The sequence below is a fragment of the Hemibagrus wyckioides genome, linkage group LG13 (genome assembly GCF_019097595.1).
Source record: "Hemibagrus wyckioides isolate EC202008001 linkage group LG13, SWU_Hwy_1.0, whole genome shotgun sequence".
Taxonomy (NCBI): Eukaryota; Metazoa; Chordata; class Actinopteri; order Siluriformes; family Bagridae; genus Hemibagrus; species Hemibagrus wyckioides.
Window position 1 is genome coordinate 14,631,130 of NC_080722.1, and position 27,414 is coordinate 14,658,543.

Below are 27,414 nucleotides of genomic sequence, written 5' to 3' on the forward strand. Positions count from 1 at the left end.
CCTGCTGCACCACATTTGTCTATAATACTTGATGTGAAAACAACAAGCAAAATGATCTATTAGGGGTATAACGATCATTTGATACGGCGCTCTGGATCGATATGTCTGCATAGAAGCAATATATTCAACATAATACTGCATAATAAACTATTCATCATATTCATTCCTATTCATAACTATTCATGTTTATTTACATAAGGTGTAATGAACATTAAAACCTAATCATGTCCACATGCTCTCTTCTGAACAAATAGCTTTGTCTTTATCTCACATCACGATAGGCTGTCGAGCTTCTCTTAAGCATGCTGTTTTTCGTGATCCAATTACTTCATTCAGCATCAAGCAGGAACTGGGACTTCTGTAGGGTCTGGTACAGTGTTTGCAAGCAATTCAGCATCCAGGTAAATTACAGTGCTGAAAATTAGTAAGTCTGCGAACTTGTATATGCTGAAGAGGAACAGCTCATGCTTCATGAACAGTGCATCAGAGTACAATGTGACTTTGACAGTTCCACTACTTATCAACAGAATGCGAAAACAAAATTAGTAAAATTTTATTTAAGGGCTAAATGCTTCAGACACGCCCTCTTTATATTCAGCTCATTAAAAGCTCTGGCAGAGAGCTGATGCTTAATTACTCATCTTTAGTTACATTTGAAAGCACAGTTTCTGTTTCTTTATATGCTGCTAAAAGTCTTCATGGATGACACAACAAACTGTTTTAATTATTGTAGTTTTGTTTAAGTGAATGCTTTAATGAATTGGAAATGGAAACCAGCTTTCCTTAAGGCTCATATTCAGGCTGTGCTGAATTTTTGCTATATTGAAAAATTGTTAGATTTTGACACCACCAATTTGTGTAGCACTACAACCCTAGCACCTATGTATAAGTCTTATTTTATTGCTTTAAAAGTTACAGAAGATAGAGCCGAACTGTCTTGTGTGTGACTAATAACTAATTATAAACACAGTATTACAGAAATAACCAAAACATAAAGTGTATTTATTCCAAAACATTAACCACGTTTGAGCCACACTCTCCATTAAGCTGATCAAACAGCTCCTCCATGTGGTAGAGTAACCAGTGAGCAGGCCAAGACTGGCTATGGAGAGAGGTTTGAATAATCAGATCACAGTGCATGCTTTATGAAGGAAATGGGAAACTGAAAACTCGAAAAAGGGAGAATTTTTTCCATTTTTTTTAGTTAATAAACAAACAAACAAATAAATAATACGACTATAATGGTGCAAAGAGTACAAAAGTATTCTTAAATGGATCTTTAAGAGCTAAATGGCCAGATGGACAACTGAAGAAGGTTATACATTTTCTTTGTCTATATTTTCTAGCATTTTATTCATATGCAATCTGTTTGTGAGGATTAATGTGTTGTTTACAATAAGATCTGGGCTTTAACTATGTCACATTAGTAATAACCCATAGAAACCTTCCCTAAGAAAATGCTCATGAAACATGGTGGTTTGGTGGTGTGGTGAACCCTATAAGCCAAAAGCAGAGTTAATAAAAGAATTGTCCTGGTTTAATTAACCATCATCCACTTTGTTCTGAGGTGCATGAAAACATTCCCAGACTGCTGAATAAATTAACTGAGAGGCACTTGAAAAAGTTTGCCCATTGATTTATTATTCTTATTGAAAATAACACTGCAAATACAATTGTGAACTAGTTTATTGTAAAACTTCCCACAGCCACACCATGCACCCTTCCTCACAAGCTGCTGTGGGAATCGATGCATCATAATCTCCCATGCATGAAAAAAAAAAACATACTGGAGCCACATGGCTTATTTTCCACTACACACGATTCATGCATGACTGGAAATATTGAACTCGCAAAACATCTGTAAAGACCTTTATAATAATATGAAACTGTTGCTAATAAATAATGCCTTTGTTGTTCAAAGTTCAGTACAGTAGGAAGACATAATATCTGTAAAACAATTGAATATTCTGTGCTGTTAATAAAAAAGTTTTCTATCCAAAAGTCAATGTAAGAAAAGATAGTGATCGAATTATCATAAGCCTGCAGCTCTCTATACAACATACACCAAGATGGAGGGATGCTTATAATAAATATAGTTCAGTAGGTACAGAGAAAAAAAATCCCATCACAATGCAGCTATTTCTGCTGACTAATATTCTACTAATACCAATAATAACTGCTTCAAGTCTTATCTCACTTTTGAAATTTGCCTGATTATGTTGGTACTTTTGGGTGAACAAGACATTGTTAAACAGTCAAGTCACTGACAGAAAAACAACAATGCAATAATGCTATAGATTCATTTTCATGCTTACTTAAGTAGTAGAATTGAGGGGAAAATGCAGCTCTTTAACTTTTATTCATCACAAAATCCCCTGGTGATTTTTTTTTCTTGAAGGCAGCAATTTATAATCACAAAACTCAACAACATTGACTGTTCAAATAACAATAACTGAAATCATCCATATAATGCTACCTGCAACATCTAATAACATGCACTGAAATATTTGTGTTCATGGATATTAAAATGCATTAAATCTTTGGTCTTGCTATTCATTAGTACATCATTGATCCGGCTTGAAAATATTTCGAATTTAAATAATTAGTCACGTTTATTTCATACTTTCAATATTTTAGTTGCATTGTGTATTCTCATAAAGCTCTACTGAAAACGCAGTAAAGGGCATATATTTCTCACACTGACATACCTTCGGGAATCAACTCATCCAAACTCTGCTACAACCATGACCAGTCCAAACAAACATGGTCCGAATGAACATATGCTGTAGGACAAAATGAGTAAAAGTTACATACTACATGCATGAGTCACATGTAGTATCTGCAAAAACATGCGAGGAGAAAAGTGCATTAATCCCCAAAATGGTGTGACATATTGCAGAGATATGAAACCCTCACACTCAAAAAATAAACATACACACTAAAAGTACAGGTAGTAGGTCCAGTAGAGCAGATTAATGAAGATGAAGGAAAGAGGGAAGGTCAGGCGTGAGTAGTTGTCAATGTAGTGTGGGTTTTCCACATGACAACAGTTTAGGAAGCACACAATGCGGCGCAGCAAGGACAGGGACTTGGTGCAGCAGCTCTGGGGCTGGGAGGAGTGCTTCTCCTCTTTAGCGTCACTGGGAGTGGGACTGCTAGTGCTGCCAGCACGGGACAGGATCTCCTCCCTTTTGCGTACCCGCAGAGCCTGTCTGCCAATGGATGTGACAATCCCATTCATCTCATCCTCACGTTCCTGCATCTCTTGTCCATACTGACAAGCAACAAAGAGACAAGAAAGAATAGATATATTGCAGCAGATATAATGCAGGGTAAATAGTAAGTGGGGAGCTAGGATGCAAGGGCATTGACACAGGTTCTATTTTAGCATAGCTTAGATTATACAGACAACCTGAGATGATGCTGATGCTGATGATGATGAAATGATGATGATGATGGTGTCAATAAAAATGTAAGTATAATAATCATGTTCATCATCCTTGGATTGTAATGATGGTGATGCGGATGATGCTGAAAGCAAGAAAATGAACAATGTGAAGTAAACAATTAACAAAACATGTGAAGTAAACAACATAGGCACAGGCTTTGTTTTCTTTTTTGTAGTGAGTTACTAATTTCCTGGCCCAAAAAGAATCCTCCAGCATTGATGTAGGTGGAGGGTTGCAACAGAGGATGTGCCACTCTAAAGCTTATTATTCAAGCCAACTTTGGTCCAGAACTGTGCCTTTTAGAAAACTCATGTTGCAAACACTAAACAAAGGCTGTATTACTCTGAGTCTGAAACTTAAAATTATTATTAGTATAGTCCTATTTCCTCTAAGACACTTGTGGGGATATATACAATTTGTCACCTATATCAATATTAGGTGGCTGATATTTAACTGAATTCGATATTTTATGCTACTAAATGTCAGAGTGTTGCTGAATTATGTAAGGCTGGCATGTAAGTTGGTGAAACATTCTTTATACATCATATAATTAATCCCATCATATAAAAAACACCCAGGATCTATTGGTGGGTTCATACTTAATTCTTGAAGAGTATTAAGTTAGTCAATTTAGCAGTTAATTTCAACTGAATGACAAGCCAGGATGAACATGGTATTAAAGGGGAATTAATTTATTGCACATGACCTAACCACACCTTTTGTTTTTATATTAATTCTAACAACAGCCCATTCACGCAACTCTTCACCTGGTTACTGACTGCACCAGTGGTGACAACAACAAATAACACAACAAACTTATGCTTCATTTTATGGTTGTTTTGACCACAATAAGACTCTAATATAAAGTCGCTAAAAATGGTAACTCTTACCATACCGTAAAAGTCTTACCATATATGCATTAGCAGCATTTGGTTGGTGTAAGGTACAGAAATGGGCCACAGCGTACTCTATGAGGGCGCCAAAGATGAAGCTGAAGCAGATGCCCAGGTACACATCAATGGCTTTAATGAAGCAGTTAGCATTGGGCAGAGATGTGCGTGCACCCATCATTAGAGTGGTCATTGTCAATACTGTGGTCACCCCTTAAGATGTAAAGGCATAGTCAGAAAATATATGCTATAGTAAAATGTAAGAAGATATACTGTAACTAAGTAGTGTTGTATATTTTACTATATTTTTAGGTAAATAAAATAAATTGTATACCTATGCAAATGCGAGCAGGAACAGAGGACTGACTGATCCAGAAGGAAACCCAGGACAAAACCACTAGGGCACTAGATGGTACATATGTCTCTAGAATGAAGTAAAGGATGCTTCGCCTCAGCTGGAAGTGGAAGATCAGCTTTGGGTACCTGCCTAAAAGTAAATGAAGTAATCAATACAGTGTGCTCTGTAAATGTGTAAGCTGGTTTGTGTGCATTGGGTAGGATAATAGGTACAGACCTGTCTCATACACAGCTTCAGACTCTGAGGTATAGTGGTCCTCTAGTGTGTACTGAGCCAGCTGCAGAGTATCAAGTCCACTAACTGACTGGTTCCCACGTGTCCAATAAAACACCACATCTTTCACATTATAACCCCCTGTTGGAAGGACATATCAGTTAGAAAAAAAAAAAAATCATCTCATAAACCTACTGCTGAAAGATAGTTATTTGACCAGCAGTGTTTTATGTTATTGGCAATCTCCCAGGATGAGAACAATCAATCATTTTAATGAGAATTTTATAGGATAGGGACATTTGTGAATCAATAATATTATATAAACTTTAATATCACCCATAACAGGAATTCACAGCAAGTGTACCCATCAATCTGTGTAGCTGCTAGTACACATAAAGTGTGCACTCATATAAGATATCAGAGATATAGATTAATTGTATGACCCTTTTTGCTCATAAACATTTTGCACTAATTGATTAATTCTTTGCAGCTAGCCTTAAAAACACAACCAGAATCCCTGAAGAAGACCAAGGCATATTTTGTAAGAAATCATGCACACATAATTGGTTTGTGAAGAGTAACCATGCTTGCCTTTTCAGACCAGTTCTGCTTACTGATCTGGCTACTATCGAAAATGTTGTCGTATGCAGAATATAAATCAAACTAGTAATATCACCACATTCAGAGCTCATGTCTACAGGTCCACTTTGCCTAATGATCTGCAGCCTTAGTAAAATGAACAGTAATTTCAGATGCATCGCAAGTGCATTTTGAAGCTGTCATTTTGAAGAAGTTATCTTTTGCACCGTGCCTCCTGACATATAAATCTCTTCTGAAACAAGGCCAATTCTTTTGTTTTTGCAGTACACTGAAGACATCTGGGTTTGAGATCAAAGGATGAATATGATACGATAGATCAGAATTTCAGCATTTGTTTCCTTATAATTACAACATAGAGCATAGAACCTTCTGTTTGAACCCATCCATTACTGAAGTGACCAAAAATGTTGGAACATGTGTCTGACAGGTCTTTCTTGTTGCCCAGGTTAGATTGATTGTTGAAACAATAAATGGCTCTGAATGTCTACTTATGGTTTGAAATGTTTGATTTCACCTGTGTTGCTAAAAAAAAGGATAAACCAACATAAAGACCAGAGAGCTGTCTATGGGAGAAAAGCCATTTTGAACAATCCAGCATTTGAAGACTTTGAGAGCAGTACTCTAAATGTCATATCACAAGATGCAAACCACTCAACAGTAAAAATCTGAAGGCCAGCATCACAAAAATAGAATGCAATAGTTTGGTGCTGTCAGTGGGTGAGCAGATTGATGCGATTACTGTAAGCAAGGGATAGATATAATTTGACACATACATGTTTTTGAGAGAGAAAACAAAAGTATACAAAAGCACACAAGCGTCTAACTACAACCTCTAAAGCTTATGACCAAAAAATTAAAATGAATATTTTATAGCCCTCTCATAGCCCATAGAGCATTTGAAACTAGATAAACAAGTAGTAGTTTCTCCAATTGAAATAGCTCAGTGTAAGTAGTGCTTGGAGAAGTCTCTCTCACTTGATGAATCATTTATATCCATTTAACAGGGGCTTACTTCTAAGAATAATGACCTACAACCTTTCAATTCCAGTTAGAGTATTGTTGACTAAGACATTGAACTAAGATATTTAACATTTAAGACTTACAGCTTTCTAGCTGAAGTGTGCATGTTTGTTTGTCCATGGGATACTTTGTCAGGTCCATACTGCAGGCCACTGTGGTGGTGATTCTGCAGCCAAACAGAAAGCAAGACATATATAAGACAAAAGAAAGAGAAAACTGCAGGATATGAGCATCACAACACTTAATCCCCTAAAAATGGCACTTTTCAGCATAATCCTGCATGCCAAATACTTAGGGTCCAAAGTACAAAGTTTCCGCCTCAACTCTCTCCTACATTCATCCTACCCTTAACCAGTCTCACTGCCCTTCTAAAACGTCAAGTTTAATACAGCAGCAGGGTGGACAGCCTAACACCCCTCCCTGCCTGAGACACAATAGTAGACAGATGACAACCTCAGGGCATAAAGAACGGTGCCATTGGGGAATATCCTGATCAGTCTGTTCTCCACAGTGATGTCATGCAGAAAGGATTTTTTGGAGTCCACAATGAACGTGTCAGGAACCCAAAGAAGCTCCACCAGCCTGCCATCCAAACTCAGGCTCTTATTGCCATCAAAGCACAGACGCTCATCTGTCCAGCGCTGCCGCAAGAAGATAGTTGCTGTGTAGTCCTGTACAGGACAGCAAATTCAAACACACACACACACACATTACTGTAATAGTGTCTTTATTAGGGTTTAAAAAAAAAAAAATAGATAGATAGATAGATAGATAGATAGATAGATAGATAGATAGATAGATAGATAGATAGATAGATAGATAGATAGATATACACTATATTGCCAAAAGTATTCGCTCACCTGCCTTGACTCGCATATGAACTTAAGTGACATCCCATTCCTAATCCATAGGGTTCAATATAACATCGGTCCACCCTTTGCAGCTATAACAGCTTGAACTCTTCTGGGAAGGCTGTCCACAAGGTTTAGGAGTGTTTATGGGAATTTTTGACCATTCTTCCAGAAGCGCATTTGTGAGGTCACACACTGATGTTGGACGAGAAGGCCTGGCTCTCAGTCTCCGCTCTAATTCATCCCAAAGGTGTTCTATCGGGTTGAGGTCAGGACTCTGTGCAGGCCAGTCAAGTTCATCCACACCAGACTCTGTCATCCATGTCTTTATGGACCTTGCTTTGTGCACTGGTGCACAGTCATGTTGGAAGAGGAAGGGGCCAGCTCCAAACTGTTCCCACTAAGTTGGGAGCATGGAATTGTCCAAAATGTCTTGGTATGCTGAAGCATTCAGAGTTCCTTTCACTGGAACTAAGGGGCCAAGCCCAGCTCCTGAAAAACAACCCCACACCATAATCCCCCCTCCACCAAACTTTACACTTGGCACAATGCAGTCAGACAAGTACCGTTCTCCTGGCAACCGCCAAACCCAGACTCGTCCATCAGATTGCCAGATGGAGAAGCGCAACTCGTCACTCCAGAGAACGCGTCTCCACTGCTCTAGAGTCCAGTGGCGGCATGCTTTACACCACTGCATCCGACGCTTTGCATTGCACTTGGTGATGTATGGCTTGGATGCAGCTGCTCGGCCATGGAAACCCATTCCATGAAGCTCTCTGCGCACTGTTCTTGAGCTAATCTGAAGGCCACATGAAGTTTGGAGGTCTGTAGCGATTGACTCTGCAGAAAGTTGGCGACCTCTTCACACTATGCGCCTCAGCATCCGCTGACCCCGCTCCGTCAGTTTACGTGGCCTACCACTTCGTGGCTGAGTTGCTGTCGTTCCCAAACACTTCCACGTTCTTATAATACAGCTGACAGTTGACTGTGGAATATTTAGGAGCGAGGAAATTTCACGACTGGATTTGTTGCACAGGTGGCATCCTATCACAGTTCCACGCTGGAATTCACTGAGCTCCTGAGAGCGACCCATTCTTTCACAAATGTTTGTAAAAACAGTCTGCATGCCTAGGTGCTTGATTTTATACACTTGTGGCCATGGAAGTGATTGGAACACCTGATTCTGATTACTTGGATGGGTGAGCGAATATTTTTGGCAATATAGTGTATATATATATATATATATATATAAATTATGGTGTATGGTGTAATTTAATTACCAGTGTAATAAACAATACCAGTGTAACCACTATAACAGATCTTTTAGCTTTAACAATTGTATTCACAATTTCAGATATATACTGTTTTCATGCATAAATATACTTTAAGACTTACACTATATGACCAAACGTTTGTGCACACCATCATACCCATATGTGTTTGTTGAATATCCACTTCCAGATTTAGTCTGGTATCTTTGCTGGTATAATAATTTCCACTCTTCTAGGAAGGCTTTCCACAAGATATTGGAGCATGGCTGTGGGGATTTGCCCATTCAGCTACAAAATCATCAGTGAGACTGAGTACTGATGTCAGGTGAGGTGACCCTGGGGAGCAGCTGGTGTTTCAATTCACCCTAAAGATATTCAGTGGGCTTGAATTCTTGGCTCTGTGCAGGTCGCTCAAGTTCTTGTTTTTTGCACATTACCACTGTCATGCTGGATCAGATTGGGGCCTGTTAGTTCTAGTGAGGGGAAATCTTAATGCTACAGCATACATAGACACTGTAGACAATTGGGTGCTTCCATTTGTGTCAAGACATAATCTGCACATGGGTGCTATGGTCAAGTCTCTACAAATTTTGGCCATATTGTGTATATACAATAACCAAACTGAACCATGCACATATTATATTATATTATATTATATTATATTATATTATATTATATTATATTATATTATATTATATCATATCATATCATATCATATCATATCATATCATATCATATCATATCATGTTATTTTGCCTTCACAGAGAAGCTGCAACATTGGAAACTGTCAGCATCTTACCATGTTGATCTCTGATATGGTATCTATGCTGGCAATATCCAAACTCATGCCAACAGTAACAGGACCATCTGCAGCAGACACACGCATCAAACAGAGTAGCAGAATTATTAGCATTAAAAGCAGGATGAACAGAAAGTCTGAGATAGAGCTCCAAAATACATGTGTTATTGTACTGGAAAATCTTACTTAATACCTGCAGCCCTATCATACTGCTGTCTATGTTTGTACTTGTACTAATTCTAGCTGTAGACTTTAGAGACAATGAAACATTAATTCTGATATCTGTTGATGATGACTTATTGAATGGGTATAAAATAAGTTGTTGGCTCTCATACTGCCGAAGAAAGGCCTCAGGTACTTGTTGTAGCCCTTCATCAGTTTCTGAATGGTGGGAGGTAGGACCTCTTCAGCACTGGAGTGTGAAACCTGTATGATCCTACAAACAGAACATGAAAAAAATCATTAATGCACCTTTTCACTATACTGTGTAATACACACAATACATACCCTGATCATTTAAATATTTCAATAACTGAAGATATTAATGAACAACCTTAAAGCTTTACATTATCAGTGAGTGAATATAATGCAATTTTCATGATGACTACATATTGGTTATAGTTATGGTTATAGTTATATAGTACTGGTTATTGTTATACACAAAAACATGTAACTTAATTGCATAATGGCATTAGCCTTGATTTTACCTGCTTATAAATATTTGTATATGTTTACATTTTTTCAGACGATATTAAGCCGAATATGAAACTTTACTTCCTACAAAAATATTGGAGTCTGGTTGTCATTTGGCAAAATACAGCAGGATAAAATTCAATGGATTTTGACATTTTTGAAATGCAGCATAAAGAGATGCGGAGGAGGAAAATATGGGAAAGTTGTGGCTGTGTGCACATAAATCTGTTTTATGATTTTGTTCAACACTTAAGGATAAAATGGGGACAAGAACATTTTAAATGATCTATCTTGTGTATTTTTTTGCCATCATTATTGGAGGGAATATGATCCATAAACCAATCTGGTCAGGTGATACCACAGAAATAGAATCCGTGTTATAGCTTTACCTCTCGGAGCATCGTGCTGCATATTAAAAATTCAGCGATTAGCTGAAAAATGGTCAGCGCTCATAAATATGCTAGAATGAAAAGTTTTGCCTCTCCAGGAAGAGTGAGAGCGTGTGCATCTAACTCCATCTCACAAGCATGAAGGCACATGTGGAAAACATCACAGAAGCTTACTCACTGCAGTAGTCTCTAAGCAGCTCTCTCCCTCCCTATCTGCTCAGTTATGTGCATGTCAGATATAGCTGTCTGCCTACCTCAGAGCAAATCAGCCTTCCCCACTTCCCTGCACATCCTCCTCCTTACGCATCTTTGCTCATTAACTATCTAAACAGAAGCGGTCTGTCTTCCATATAATGCTCTAGAGCGACGTAGTTATGCCAAGTAAGAAGTAATTGGTTTGACATACAGTCAAATCTGATTACACAGCCATTATATGTAAAATGTAAATCCCACTATCAGTTTTCTAGTCCATCAATTTTACCTTTGATGTATCTGTAGGATGAAAAATTCTATTTCTTTTCCATTTGAGCATAACATTATTACAATGTTCCAACACTCTCGGAAATAAACGTAAAAAAACCTAGCCTTTTTCTTGTGGTTAGTACGGTACCATCAAAGTGACATGTTTTGTATCTTTAGCATGTGTAGTGTATCTTTCAAAGGTACCAGGTCAAAGGTACCAACCTAGCAACAAGAACAATGATGCAGTAAATATCACCTGTATAAAAAGCCTGTGCTCATAATAGCCTCAGATTGTTGTTCATGGCTGATAGGAGTGGAACCTGGTCTTCAGCTTTTATAGCACATCCAGCTCAAGGTTTGATATGTTGAGTGTACTGAAATGTTCTTCTGCTCACTATGGTAGTAAAGAATGCTTGTTTGAGTTCCTATAAACTTTCTCTCAGCTCAGATCAGTCTGGTCATTCTCCTCTGATCTCTCTCATCAAGGTGTTTCAACCATCTGCTCACAGGATGTTTGCTTCTCACACCATTCTGTGTAAACTCTAAAAATACTCAAACTAGCACGTGGCACCAATGGTTAATGCCACAGTTAAATTCACAAGATCACACTTTTCTGATGTTTGATGATTACGCATTGTGCTGCTGCCACATGATTGGTAGATCGGATAACTTCATGAATGTGCAGGTGTACAGGTGTTCCTACTAAATAGTTGTGTGTGTATTTTTGAAGAATTATGTTCATCCCTCCAGCTCTAGGAACATATTCAAGCCATGCCTAGATAATTCTGTTCTCTGTTCCCTCTTCATTTCCTGGAACTGGACATTCTACTCCATGAGTCATTCATAACTATAATGGGTTCTCACTCACGCCCATTGCTTTGCTTATTACACTGCTGTTAAAACAGAGCTGCAGTTAAAGCAAGTGGTTGTTAAAAGACAGAGAGAGAGAGAGAGAGAGAGAGAGAGAGAGAGAAGCCTGAATGTTTTATAGCTTTAAAACAAAATTGCATAATACTTTACAAAATATTTTTCAAGGCAATTATAATTGCATAGGGATATATAGGGATATGTTGTTTTGATGTTCCTGAGACAGCCAGAAGTCATTTATTGTTTCACCAGGAATGTCAAGAGAAGTGACTGGTAAAAGAATTACTGAAAATGTATCGTTGGGCTCTTATGTGTTGTTTACTCTTTACCACTCCCATCAGCTGTATTATCAGGCTAATGTTGTTATCCTTTCTTTAATTAATTTTTCAGTTTATAAGATAACAATAGTTTAACCTGCATTTTGTTATGTACGAGCACAACAAACAAACACTATATAAAGTGGATGTCTTTTGGACTTTTCTCATCTTGCATAACTTATTTTAATTTACAACCCACAGTCAAATGCCTATAGGGTTGTAAAGCACACAACATAAGAAGTGCAAAAGTGTGTGTGTGTGTGTGTGTGTGCGTGCGTGTGTGTGTGAGTGTGTTATAAATGTACACCAAACCTCAAGGGCACAGCCTCATCTCAACAAAAACCCCCACTGAGACAAAAAGTCTCAAAATGGCAGTCAACCATTCCAGCACAGTAGGAGTTCAAAACAATGGCGCTATTTGTATCTGCATCTATACAGTGCTCCAAAAATCTGTATCTACTTCTGTTTTCTGATGCTAATTTTCATTAATAATAACAAATCGATGTACAATGAAATAAATACATGTTTTTTTTTTTAACCTAGAAGAGATAAGCTGTCCTGTGCAGAGTGTGTGGGCAATACAGAGCAAAGTTTTGTTTTGTTTTGTTTTTTGTTTTTTTGGCTTGTTTAGGAACGTGGTAGAAATATGTTTTTATTTTGGATTTTAGGTCAGGCTACAGGAGCAAATCTGTAGAGAACATGATTATTATCTTTTTATTCCAAATAGTGTGTTTGGTTATATTCCTACTGCAGAGATACTATATAAGGAAATTATCTGAATAATAGTAATCTAAAACAAGCTACAATGCTTACCCTTGGGGTATTCGTGCACCCACAGTTAGACCATGATTGATTACCTGATACAGAGGCACTACTTTAATCTAACAATTTGTGCTACATCTATGAAGTGAGTAACTTCAATAGAAAAGTATTTCTAAAGCAATGATTTAAGCACTGCATGATATATCTATACAAGGGTGAAATAAGTACATTTGTATGAAAATACGAAAATGGTTTGCTTTTAAATTCTAAAAATAGTCTTTAAAAGAAATGTTTGGTTTTTTTTTAATGAAAAGACGACTCTGCTCTTGTCGATATTTGACAGCACCTTTTCTCCCTCCCTTACTCACTCCTGAGAAACTGTCAGGGAACCTGTGCTGCCATTCTTTGAGTAAAAAATTTAAAGCCTCTTCTAGGAAATCAAAGATATTTGCCTCCTTTCTATTCTGCTATTCAAAGCTTATTTTTTCAATAAAGTACTGCATATTATTTCATGTATTATACAATCTACTGAGATTTGAAGAGATCTGTGCTCTTTGGCACAGATATAAGCTAGTTTTAGACTTTCAGAAAGAAAGAAAAAAACACTGAAATAGATCTGAGTGGTTCTTCAATACTGGTGGTCATAGGGCTTGAATGAAAGGACTAGTCTTTGAAGTATGATATGAGCCCAATAATATTTCTTTATTTAATTTACTCAGTTTTACCCATGGCACTAAAATTATTTTCATTGTCTCGAAATAGGAAACTATAACACTTGGATAAAAATGAAGATATGTAAATATTAGTGCGATAATTATAGCTTTTGTAATCACCTAAGTCATATGAATGCAAACAAAATTGCTCCCACTATTTAGAATTCCTACATATTTAACATGAGATCATGGGAGGGGAGGGAGAGAACAGGAGAGACAGGAGTGAACAGGAACATAAGGTGAAGCACTGGCACTTCTGTCTCACTTCTGTCTCGCTCTACATCCCCTTTGATCTCGAGAAAAAAGGGGGACATTCACAGAATGCAAACACTTCAGCCCTTCCTTAGCTTCCATAGCAGGGCCACATCCACCTTTCATCAGACAAGTACCCTGTTGTCAATTATGCTCCACGGGTATCTAACCAATAAGTAATAAGTCATATCTTATTAACTAGTTAAACTATATAAATGCATTCTAGCTATATTGGGCTATCTGTATACATGGTAGTGCTCTAGTTACTGCACCTCAGCCTGGGAGGAAAACAGTGAACAGGCAGAGAGGAAATGGGGTACTACATGAAGCCTGTTATTTTCATCTGCACCCACACACACACTCACACTGCAGCACAGAAATTCTAGCTCACCCAAAAAGTCTTCACAGATTAGCTGTAATTCCATCCTACCACTGCGACACCTTTTGTCAGATCTATATAATCCTGCATGTATAGGTATTTATGGTAGCCAGTCTTTCATTTACTGCCAATTGGGAAACTATATGTCTACTTAGAGGGTATGTCAGCTGTAAGCGTGTACCAGAAGCTGCTGACAAAAATGGGTATCTGCCTCCGGTTTCCTGCTAGAACAGTGATGCATAATGGTTAAGTCTGCAGCCCAAACACCAAATCAGGTAAACAAATGTTATTTAAAAATTTTGAAACAAAAGGCTGTTTTTAGAGTGGTCAAATACAATAACAAGCTCGAAAAGCAATATAGTCTAATGAAACAGAGAAGATCAGAGTATAATGTCTCACCTGCTAATGATAAGAAGGAAGATTACAGAGCCCAGAGGGCTGCATGAACACATGGCTGCTGAAGTCTCAAGCGTAGATCTGAAAGAGCAAGTGAAAGATTGGATTTTGAGTAATGACAAACCACTGTACACATTTAATCAAAACCTATGGCACTGAGTACAATGGGCCAGTTTTTCCTCAATGCTACCTGATGCTGGATTATAAAAGATAATATAAAAAGATAAGCTCTATTAAGCATCCCTACGGTTGGAATACATACTGTGGACTTATACAGGGTGTTTATTAACAAATCTGATGTAAAAACCCTAATAAATGAGAATTAGTTGAGTAAATGGCCCAAGACATTAGTGACATTAGTGATATTCCTTCTGTTTTGACACATTTTTTTTTACTTTCATATGAAAATGTATGTTTGTTTACTGTTGAAAACTGTATATACACGACTCCATCAGGTCTTATACACAGTAACTATAAGCCAAACATGAGTTACTTTTTATCATGTCACTGTTATTGTAGGGCTTCTGCTCTAATTTACACCATAATTTAATGTCTGACAACACTACAAGATTAAGGAAAGAGAATTGCTATGTATACTGTATATCTGTGTAGGGGAACTACCTAACTTTAGTAAGAGTTCTGTTTCTACAGCTATACATGCTTTAAACACATAGGAAATCAGCCATCATCTTACTCTCTTGCATGTGTTGTGTTTTTGAATGTATGGTGACAAGTTCATATGTAATGTGTAGTTGTCCTTGTGTTGTTTACGCACCTTCTGTGAAAATCAATTTCCTCTCTGAGGACAAATAAATGATCTATCTTTGAACTCACTGACCCAAATCTAATTAAGATCAGACATAGACCTTGCCATCACCTGATGCTGCTGATGTTTACTGACCAACCCAAAGCAGAGTGTCATCAGTTAGAACAAAAATGGGGGGATAAACATTTCTTGAGCAAGCTATTGTGGAGAATCAGCTAATATACACATTGGCCCAGATTTTTGATTTAGTCTAAATACTAAACCAAAAATCACTGAGAAAAACTATAACAACTCATGGCATTTCCTCCTCCCTCCAGTTAATAATCTATTAAGACCAAAAAAACCTAATATGACTCCTTTTACTGAAAGGTGTTGCAAAGATCACTGGCATTAGCTAAAACTCTGCATTGGATCCCTATTAGTTCAACTGTTTCTGCATCCCTTCTTTTAGTAGTTTTACAGAAGAATGAGTTTTACTGAATTGCTGAAAATTTCTGTCAAGCTGAATATTTTAAGAACCACTCTTTATGTTCACCCTATTTCTCTCATGATATAATCTTTCAGTCTGTAAAACACTGTTGTTGTTGTTTGTTTGTTTGTTTTTTTTTGGGGGGGGGTACATTTTTCCTTTTTTGTAATATCATTTAGTTATAAATAAAATTAAAATGCAATTTTAATATGTAAAAATGAATGCCCAGTTTGTATGCTACTTTTATCTAAAGTCTTTGAGGAGCTGTTGAGTTTTCGAGAGCTTCACAGCACAGCAAATGCAGGGCTGTTAATGACCTCCTACAAGCAGATTTGACTCCAGCTCTCTATGCGTCTTGTTTACAATTGATCTCTGCAGAGAATTTAATAGCGTTGATTATTGCTTTACTGAATTACTGCTGTGGTATGAGACTTGTTCAAGTCTGACTATCCGGAAAGAAGCGTATTACTATTACCTTTCCTTAGTATTTCCTCTGGTGTTCATTAATTTTGTGTTCTAGGCTCAGGGACCAATTTAGCTGACCCTTTGTATTCAAGCTGAAAGCCTACACTTCAATCACATAATTTTTACTTCATTTAAAATCCATTGTGGTGGTGTACATAAGCAAATTGTGAAAATTGGGTCACTGTCCCAACTGTCCATGACTGTATATATCTACAGCTGCTATTAAACCATAACGTGTCAGAAACATCCAATGAATAGCTAATAATTGCATTTCTAAAAACATAAAGATAATCATATTAACATTAATGTTGCTAATTCAGTGTCACAAACAAACCACACCCTCACTCTAATTCCTGCCTTCAAAACATTTAAATACGAACACACACACACACACACACACACATATATACTGTATATGCCAAAAGTATACAAATGTGCACGCACAAATATAATCCCTTGCCAGAAAAGACTTATTCAATTCTCAACAGAGTGTACATTTTTCAGTAGTCAAGGGTATTCTGACTAGAACTGCATCATAAATCATACAGGAGTTACACACATACACACTGGTCCAAACCATCTACTGAGGTTTAAACCTTGTGTTTTAACATAGACCATTCTTGCTCCTATTGTTCTATTATTCCAGTCCATTCCATTTGTGCATACACACTCTGGCACGTTCCATGAAGCTGCACTGCTGTTCCTAGATACCTCCAAGCAAAGTTAAACCTTCCTGCGTGCCAAACCTTCCCACACACACCTCAAAGCTAACTTCAGAGCTTTTCATTTGATTTTTTTTTTTAAATATTATTTTTAGACTGTGAGTTCTTAATGCCAGCTTTCTTCATCATGGAGCGTGCAGAGACAGCAGGGACTTGATCAAAAAAGCTGAGACATTAAATGGTAATGCATAATGTACTACCAAGGCACATCCGATTCATACAAATGAGCCTAGGTAAGGAGATGCCTATGTGAATTCAGAGGAAGAATTCAGGGAATAGTCTGTGACCTTGTGACTTTGGGGCCACCCCAAGAAAAGAGAAGAGTTCAGCTTGGTTCCCAAGAAACACTACTGGTCCTCCATGTCCTTATAGCCACAGAGAGCTACAGATGCACTGTACCACACTGTCTGATATTTGTCATTGTTGATCAGCAAATTCAGACAACTGCTCCATCACTCAAAATGTCCTCAATAATAATGCTTTTGTTTTAGATTATTGCTGTGCTTACTTTATAAGTCTGACAATAAAGATGTGAAAGACAGAGGCTGAGAATCTAGGTCAGCATGAATGCCTAAAATATAAAAATATCTAACTACCTCTGCAGTTTATTACTCTCTGCCTATGATAAGCCTCATAATATACTCACTTATGCCCAGAAGAACGTACTGAATTATTAATGCTACTGAAGCCACATGTGAGAATTTTTATTTTTTAAAAAAACATCCCGACTAGTTGTCAAGATTCTTTATATTTAAAAACAATTAAAGAGATTTTTAATCCAAAATGTTTTTAATGTAACATTGAAAAAAAAAAACATGCAAAGTAAACTCAGATTGAACTCAAAGAAGGTACACTCCATTTTAAGAAATGAACTGGATTAAAAATATAAAGTGTTTTAATCATGGCCCTTGTGTTAAATATGTTCTAATGGGTCTAAAACATAAAAAGTATAAGGAATGGATACAGGATTTGGATCTGCTCATGTAACCCTGCAGTAAGGAAGACAAAAAACCAAGGTCTGACTCATACCACATGACACTGGTATTATTTCAGGAGCATTCGCAGTTTCTCTACCAATACCAGAATAGTGGGTATAAAGTGAAGCCTGCGATTTTTCATACTTCAGTCTTCCAACTTTCCAACAACATGAAATTTTAGAAGAATAAATACATTTAATTATGTTTCAAATGTCAGTCACAATAATGATTTGTGGAAATTATATACACATTTTAGAGCCCAAAATTGAATCACATCTAGCCGGCTGAAAAACCCAGCTTAGTATGTGGTACCTAAGTTGTCTTTATTTGTCACATATACATTACTGCACAGTAAAAATTATTCTTTGCATATCCTATTCTTGGGGGTTGGGTCAGAGTGCAGGTCAGCCATGATGCAGAGCACATGGAGCAGGGTGGGTTAGGGGCCTTGTTCAAGGGGTCAACAGTGGCAGCTTGGCAGTGCTGGGGCTTAAACCCCAATTTACCAGTCAACTTCCTGGAACCTTAGGTTAAGGCATTGGACTACTGATCAGAAGGTTGTGAGTTTGATTCCCAGGTCCAAAAAGCTGCCACTGCTGGGCCCCTGAGTGAGGCCTTTAACCCTCATTTTCTCAGTTTTATAAAATGAGATAAAAATGTAAGTCATTCTGGATAAGTGTGTCTGCCAAATGAGCAGCTACCTGCAACCAAAACACGATGAGCTCCTCAAACTGCTAGACCAGCTTTGCCAATTGGTACATGCCGGTCTTGTCTTTTTTTCTGAATTACTTCTACTCCTACATTGTTTTATTTTCTTGTTTAAGAAAATAATAGTATATTCAGTTAAGTAATAAAACTGGAAGCTAAAAAATAACTTACCAGGTGGGAAAGTTAGTCTAGTTTAATCTTGGTCTGTATTGTAGAAACTGGATTTTTTTTTTCAGCAATGTAAAAACCCACATTTAAAGTTCAAAATCCAACTATTTCATTCACTTCTAGCATTGAGATGACAGGTCCACTGTGGAAGAATAATAGTCATTAAATATTATATGAAAGCAGTTTGCTGTTAAAAATTTACAGAAAAAAGGGGCTCTGTATGATACTGATCATCCTTTCTCATCCTGGATGCTGAGTCTCACGGTAAGGCTTTCATTGCTGCACCTGTTGTGTCTTTTCTTCACCTGTTAAACACTCCCAAAACTCACCGGAGGAAATCATTTAACATGCAGAGCCACGTTTGCGCAAAGCGCATGCAGTCGCACGTAAAGGTTTGCATCGTTACATAAAATGTTATATAAGGCACGGGCACTGGAGTAGATCACAATACTAGTGCAAATGCACTTACTCCTGACTGCGTTTGAGATCAATGCCACTGAATGTTTACTGAACCTGAAAGAGAATTACAGGAACAAGCCTCTCATTTTTTTTTCAAAATGACTTTCAAGACCGATCAGCTACCTGTTAAGCCTGAAAGTGATATACTGAGGAAAAAACACACAGTTAAATGCAGTGCACAAGCTTCCTACTTACATTTAAAGTCGTTGACGCGCGTGCATGTCCAAACTGAAGAAGAGCCGCGGCGAATAACAGAGCGCTCCTCTGTACAGGCTCAGTGCGTCATTTGCTGCTGTCATCTACATATATATCATTTTTTCCCCCCTTTAAAGCAACATTCCACTTGTTTTTCTCATAAAATACAATAAACAACTTGAAGTCTGTAGACGAGCTGAACAGTCACGTTTGTAGGAAGTAAAGCTCGTTTGCGTTGAAATCCGCGTCCGCTAATCCGCGTCCGCCGGGCTCGCGCTCAGACACTCCACCGCATACTAACCCACTAAAGAGTGTGTGTAAATAGTATAACTAGTGTAATACACCAACTAGTGTAATACACAGTCAGAATAGACAAAATATCCTGCCTACAGCAACACCTTTCATTCTGCCATACTAAAGAGTATATAGAGATAGTATAGTATCAGTGACACAGTGCGTACTTCTGTACTAAACAGGAGCGCATCATCCAGTCTAAAAATAGTACACTTGGGCTAGGGCTACATCCAAAACTACTGCATAGACTAGAAAGACAACACAAGTCAATTGTTTTCATTGAATCTTTATCTTAACGTTGAGGATTTTCTGCAGAGAGACATTCTGCATGTCAAAACATTCCACAAAATCTGCTCACTATATACAATATAGACTGTGCCTATAGTTTCTAATGTTTCGGTCAAAATGACCAAGCATTATAATGATGATGATTTCAACCAACAGTTATTATTTGACACCGTGAACAGGTATCTGTCTGCTATCTCAATGTATGGTATATTACACACACACACACACACACACACACATTCATGCCTATGGGCAATTCAGCATTGTGGAAGGTAGGAAGCAATCAGAGAATCCAGAGGAAGCTGGAGGAAACCCATACAGACACAAGTATAACATGCTGAGATACAGAGAATAACATTAGCTTTGGGTCGAAGTGAGGCCTGGGAGCTGTGAGATGGCAGTGATACCTGCCACACCATTCTGCGAAACATATATTGCATATTGGTCTATTAATCTGCATGAGAGGTTATTTCTTAACCAATATCACCTGTGTGTCCATGCTTCTGAATGCAGGAATATGGCTGTATATATAGTATAACTGGCCATTGAAAAGGTGGCACAAAGATTTCAGTAACTTTATATCAGGCTCTTATTATATCAGACTCTAATTAAATATATGCAATTAACACTAAGATGTCTGTAGTATAAGACTGGTCTTATACAAAATCAGTTGTTTCGGGATAGTAAAACTACAGCTTGGACAACCCTTACTCATCTCAAGAGCATTTTATTCATTTGCCATATGAAGGCACATTATCATGTCTTCAAACTGCAAGAAACACAATATAACTACTTGAAATCATGCCTCTATCACCCCAAAACCCCAATAATTTATGGAGGATGAAACATTTATTTTTTTGTCTTTGTTTGCTTAAAAGTCAGACACTTGTCTTTTGCTTTCTTCTCACCCTCTTAGTAAACATTGAGATTAGATTAAATTAGATTATTTTAAGATGTATTTATGTGTTTTTGTGTTTGTTTGTTTGTTTTATTTGCTTTTTTTGTTTGTCTTTACAAGAATAGCAAATGAGAGAAAGTTGACACCTTCAGTGAACTTTGATCAAAAATCCTTGCAATATCTCCTGATTACAACCAGATATTTTTCTGTAATGGAATATCTTTCTGCACAGCTGCAGTGCCATCTAGAGATAGGTAGCATTTTCCCAGGAGGCCCTGTAAAAATATATTATTATATACAAATGCCATGCATTAAAATAAAACAGTTTTAGTTCTCAGATTACTTTATTTAGTGTGGTATAAACTGCAGCTGCAATAAAAAAAACCATTTGAGAAGTCTTTCTCTTCCCTTTGTGGCTGGAATTTTAGAGACTCGGGGCAGAGCTGAACATCGTTGTCATCCTGCACACACAAGAGTGCAAGAGAATTATAGTAATAACCAAGAGAGCTACAGTTAAACACATGAGTACACACACACACATACACAAATGGGGAATGAGAGAGAGAGAGAAAGAGAGAGAGAGAGAAAGAGAGAGAGAATGAGAGAGAGAGAGATTTCTGTATCAGTATTCAAGTGCTATGTGTCTAACATGAATAAATATTGTTCAAATATTGTTAAAAACATAAAGTCAAAACCATAAAATGCACAAATGTTCAAGATCAGAATTCCAGTAGGGACATGCAACACCAGGAACAAAAGGCTAGGCTAAAATACAAGTGAGTCAAAGTAGACACAATAAGTCTATTCACAAGGACAAATGCTGATAATATTAGTGGGTGTGAATAAAGTGGAGCTGGAACATGGGTGAGGCAGAACAAGAAACAAACAGCTAGAGTTCATGGACTTTCTTATGACACTACTGTGAAATGATTGTTTAATTCCTACCAAACAAAGGAATGTAGGTGTATGAGCTAGGTTTGACTACAATAATACATCATAATTACTGTTAACCTAATGGATATTCTGGGTTGTATAATTCATCATGATACAATGGCATCTTACATTTCAGATGTTATTGGATATGCACATGCACAAGGTTGGAACAGTTTTACCTTTGGAATAAAACAAGATACAGTATTTATAGTATTTACAAAATCTTCAAAAGTAGATGAGCAATGGGGGAAAAGCAAATCTGGGTAAAATCTCTCACACAGAAGCTTCTATGTACTTTGTCAAAAAATGAGACATCGACTCAGTACATTGTTCAAAGACTCAAGTTGAGGCCTGTCAACAAGAAAGAGAGAGAAAGGATAAAAGAAAGAAAGAAAGAAAGAAAGAAAGAAAGAAAGAAAGAAAGAAAGAAAGAAAGAAAGAAAGAAAGAAAGAAAGAAAGAAAGAATCCAAAATCCAGGTAGGTCAGCATCAATCAACTCCCACATCACTCTCCCACATAGCAATCGTCTCAGCCAGGCAAGGCCAATCTCTCATAGTGTAGGCACACACAATGCTTTTAAAGCAGTCTGTCATAAGCTCTGCACTCAAATAACGCCCACTCACAGTATCCACTACTGGGAGAAGGTAGAATTTGTGCTGCAGGCTGTGTAAAGTGGCCTGCGGTGAAAAAAGCATCAGCCGTGTCCCTGCTGCTCCTTGATGTTCTTTTTAGAGAGCAGAGCAGCAGAGCAGAAGCTGGCATTCTGAAACTGAAGGCCATTGCTGTGTGGTGAGAAAGAGAGGGCACACCAGATGGTACGGCTTCTAGGCACATGAACATTTTCAGAGATGAACAGCTTAGGACTTATATAAGGAAGTAAAATAGTAGAAGCCTCAAGGTGTATGGTGTATGAATTGGACAGATATTCATGGGAGTCTGAAGCTAACATTGCAAAATATTATCGAAAAGGTCCTCAGCTCCAAGTTTAGCATTAGCTTGCCATTGCTTCAGTGGTGTATAAAAGAGTGAGCCTGGCATAATGAGCCATATATATCTGTTGCACTAACTTGTGCCCTGTTTCTGTATTCCCTGCTTTTTATATGATGAATCATTAATTTGTACGTAAATATACCTGATACACTTACATTTTTAGTATATAAAGATATAACAGAGGGCATGATAGACATTTCTCTGAATTCTCCCATTCTGAGATGAAAATAAGATGGTGAAATGTGTAAAGCATTACAGTAAACCAGCCCGAAGGAGAAAAGCGAAGAAATGATACATGACAGCCAGAACCACCAAACATGCACCATTGACATTTACAAGCACACACACACATTCATATATATATAATCAGAATTTTCCTTTCTTGCTAGCATCATGGGCAACATGAAGCAGGTAGCAGGTAGTTTTACCACCTCGCAGCTCCAGGGTCCCTATAAATTATTTATAAAAAAGCTTTGACAGGGCATTTCTTCCTCTGTTCCTCTGTGTTCCTCTGTTTTCAGTGAAAGATTAGCTATTCCAGTGGACTACACATTGAGTTTGCAACTCTCAGTCTACAGTTAGAACTGTTGTTACAGAGGATTTTGTTCTGAGTTTGGTTCACAGTCTGTCTGTGAGCCTCTTGGTACACTGACTATGCCAAATTCTCCTGTGTGTCCCTCTTCATGTCCAGTATTTCCATGACAGAAGTTGTTCTGCATTCACTGTGACCCTGGCCAGGATTAATCAGTTAATGGAAATGAAATGAATGAACAGCCCATTATTTTTTAAAATCTTAATAGTTTCTAAATTTTAAAGGAATAGTTAGTATGATAAAAAAAAAAAAATAAATAAAAATAATAATTCAGTTCAAAGTGAGACTCTCCTGAACCTAATCTATCAGACTCCAAATCAGCACACTGACCCGACTAGTGCAGTCTAATAAGCAGACTTGAATTAACTAAGAAAAAGTTAAAAACCTCAGACTGGATGATCACAGAGATGAGGTTTATTGTAGTCAGCAATGAGTACACATTGCAAGGGGCTCAAACGGAGCAGTGGGGCGATCTAGCAGGCATACGATTACGTCAGCAATTATTGGAGTAGTCAGAGGCAGTGAACCACACAGACTAAATAAAAGATATATATTTTAACTCACTTTTCCTTGTGAGGTGTAAACTACTGTAGCCTAATTTCTTTTTTACTTTGCTATTTAACAGTTGATTAGTATCTATTGCCGTGGCGTCATAATGATGGCATAGGGGTGGATTAATTCAGGAAGGACACCAGTGAAATCCTAGGTGTGAAATTCACGGCCCGCCACTGCATTTGGCACATAGTCTGCGTTATGTATCTTGTTTGTCTCGTCATCCTCTGCACTTTATGTTGTATGTTTAGCTTTAAAAATTCTTTGCACCTTAAAAGTAGTAGTTTAAAACTTAGTTTAATTTAGATTTAATTTATAGTTCTAATTTTGTTCTGTCTGTCTGCACACTACTGTGTTTTGTTTTTGTTCTGTGCAGCACCTCTGGTCCAGGAGGAGCGTTGTTTCATTACACCCTGTACTGCATTAGCTATACATGGCTGAAATGATAATAAAGCTTTTTTTTTTTTTTTACTTTGATGTTGATAATAACAGATGACACAAATTCATATAGGCCTTAAAAATGATCCCACAGACGAGGTAATGTACACTGGGGTGTTGCAGTTGGAATTGGTGAATTTGTGCTAGAGAGCAACTAATTTGGAATAAATTAACATTAAAACAGCAGTAAAAACTCACAATCCAGATATCAGAGTATTATTAAAACAGCATGTGTGTTGGGACGTAAATGAGTCTAATTACAGTAATCAACTTTTGGATTTGCTTTTGTTGCTTTGCATTTTATTTTGCTTTTATTATTTTCTCTGCATTTTTATTCATAAAAGGGCATGACATTGATGAACAGCAATATGGCAAATGTGAAGCATAAGGTATCTGTCGCATTGTAGGGAAAAGTTATACAGCTAAAGTTGGTGTCATATTGTAGTTTTCTGCCAATGCCAGCTGATCTAAACAAACACAGACGTACATGAGCAAGGAAAAACAAAACTGACATGTGGATCTGGAAGGCTGCAAGTTTACATGGGTATATAGTGGATTTAAGGCAAGCTTATTAAATATCACAAGGCATGTAAGGAATATTCAGTGACCTTATTACATTCATTGTTTCTTCATTACATTCCTTATTATATTAATTGATTTTTAAACCTATCTCTAAATGCACTGCCATGTGTTTAAGTAATACAAATTCATTGCCGAATAAATGATAACATATTTCTGACCCTCTGATTTATTGATAATATATTTGCTATGGTTATAAATGTCAAGTGCTAAATACATTTTACCATTTTACTGTTCAAATTTCCTTTATACATTGATTCAAATATATATTCAGTGATGTTTTTACTTGTCTTTACATTTTACGCAGCACATAGCATGTAAAAAAGTATATTTTTGTAATAAGTATGTTAAGACTGACCAGTGAAAACTAGGTTTTACTCAGTCACACAGACAAAGTTTAGCATTTATCTAAGCCTTTATCTTTTGTACACAAGTGCACACATTTGCATTATTTACATTTCTTTTTATTAGACTTATTCTCCCCTACAAACATATAGTATGTCCGGAAAGGAAAATATTTTATGGTACACATCTGATCCTTTTAATTAAAAAGCTCTGCTGTGAGGAAGCTAGGCTTTCGCATTAATGAAGTTACTAATAATAAAGATTAGATTTATAAACTGGCATGGGACACAGTGGGGACTATTCAGTAAAAATCCCAGAAGAGCAACAGTTTCTGAAATACTCAAACCAACCCATCTGGCACCAAGCACTGAGCCACAGTTAAAGGGCAAGAAATATTTTTCCACATAATGAAGCTCTTGTCCTGTCCCCGCAGAATTTTATGCATTGTGCTGCTGCTACATGATTGGCGGATTGGATAGCTGCCTAAATCAGCAGGTACAGGTGCACCAATTAAAGTGGATGGGTCTTATATCCAAGATGGGATATACACAGATCAGCCATAACATTATGAACATTGCAAGGTGACGTGAATCACACTGATTATCTCCTCATTGTGGTTAGTGGGTGGGATATATTAGGCAGCAAGTGAAGTGTTAGAAGCAGGAAAAATGGGCAACCGTAAGGATTTGAGCAAGTTTGACAAGGACCAAATTGTGATGGCTAGACAACTGGATCAGAGCATATCCAAAACTGGCAGCTCTTTTGGAATGTTCCCGGTGTGCAGTGGTCAGTATCTATCAAAATTGGTCCAAGGAAGGAACAGTGGTGAACCGGCGACAGGGTCATGGGCAGCCAAGGCTCCTTGATGCACATGGGGAATAAAGGCCCATGTGATCTGGTCCAACAGACGAGCTACTGTTGCTCAAATTGCTGAAGAAGTTAATGCTGGTTCTGAAACGTGTCAGAATACACTCTGCATGATGGGTCAGGGCATTTTTGCATCAAAAGGGGTACCAACACAATATTACGCATGGTGGTCATAATGTTATGCCTGGGTGTATCTGCAGTTCACTTCAAGGTACCATGCACATACACATTCACACCTTTATTCACATCTAGGGGCAATTTACCTAGGAGCAGAAGCTGGAAAAACATTGACAAAAACACCACACAGTCAGTAACCTGAGCTCAGGATCAAACCCAGGACCATATAACTGTTAGATGATATGTTCAGTACTGGGATAAAACAATATAAACTTACATAAAGCATATTTCTCCTACTCTGGTTAACAAAGAAATGGTGCCCTATTAAAGAAGTGTGCATTATTTGGAAAATTGTTATATTAAAAAACTTATAAAAAAAAAAAAAAGTATAAATCCAAACACTATCAGTAGGGTAGTGTGCAATTCAATTATCTGTTATGGAGTTATGGAGATATTAATAATTCAAAACCACCAATTCTATTAAATAGCATATTTAATAGATAGCACATATAGCATAACAATATGATTCTGAAAGATCAGAAAAGAGCAAATAATTAAAGATAATGCCAATAAAAGTGCCCTCTAGGGGACCACTTTATCCACAAAACAGTTAAGATCAAAAATACAGTATTAATGTATGCAATCATAAAAAAGTCTAAAATATATGTAAATGATTTTCTGCCTTTGTGTTGTAATCAACATACTTACCACTATCTCCCCCATACACCTTTCCTTTTTTCAGACACCATTTATCCAAATGATGACCTAAATATTTCATCATTAACTTCAGATAAGAACCTTCAAATCAGGAAATGATTGCATTTTCCGTAGCTGGATAATTTTCATTTTTGTAATAGATAAAAAAAAAATAATCAAGATATGTTCTCTTTATCAGTTCTGTATTTTCAGT

At 37.2% G+C, this 27,414-nt stretch overlaps 1 protein-coding gene across 2 annotated transcripts; it reads right to left on the reverse strand.

The window, feature by feature from the left end:
- Positions 1-1,620: 1,620 nt before the first annotated feature.
- gabrz (gamma-aminobutyric acid type A receptor subunit zeta) lies at positions 1,621-20,091 on the reverse strand. 2 transcript variants are annotated; one of them, XM_058407274.1, is made up of 11 exons: positions 19,611-20,091; positions 14,685-14,762; positions 9,787-9,887; positions 9,452-9,519; positions 6,984-7,201; positions 6,614-6,696; positions 4,914-5,051; positions 4,674-4,826; positions 4,359-4,552; positions 3,413-3,531; positions 3,089-3,274 (listed from the first exon to the last, which is right to left on the reverse strand). In XM_058407274.1, the coding sequence occupies exons 2-11, from the start codon at positions 14,735-14,737 to the stop codon at positions 3,238-3,240; spliced, it is 1,164 nt and encodes a 387-aa protein (XP_058263257.1). In that variant the 5' UTR covers positions 14,738-14,762; positions 19,611-20,091; the 3' UTR covers positions 3,089-3,237. The 2 variants fall into 2 exon arrangements, with proteins under 2 accessions (XP_058263256.1, XP_058263257.1); XM_058407273.1 differs by lacking the exon at positions 3,413-3,531 and having other exon boundaries at positions 1,621-3,274; positions 19,611-20,088.
- Between the last annotated feature and the right edge of the window lie 7,323 nt (positions 20,092-27,414).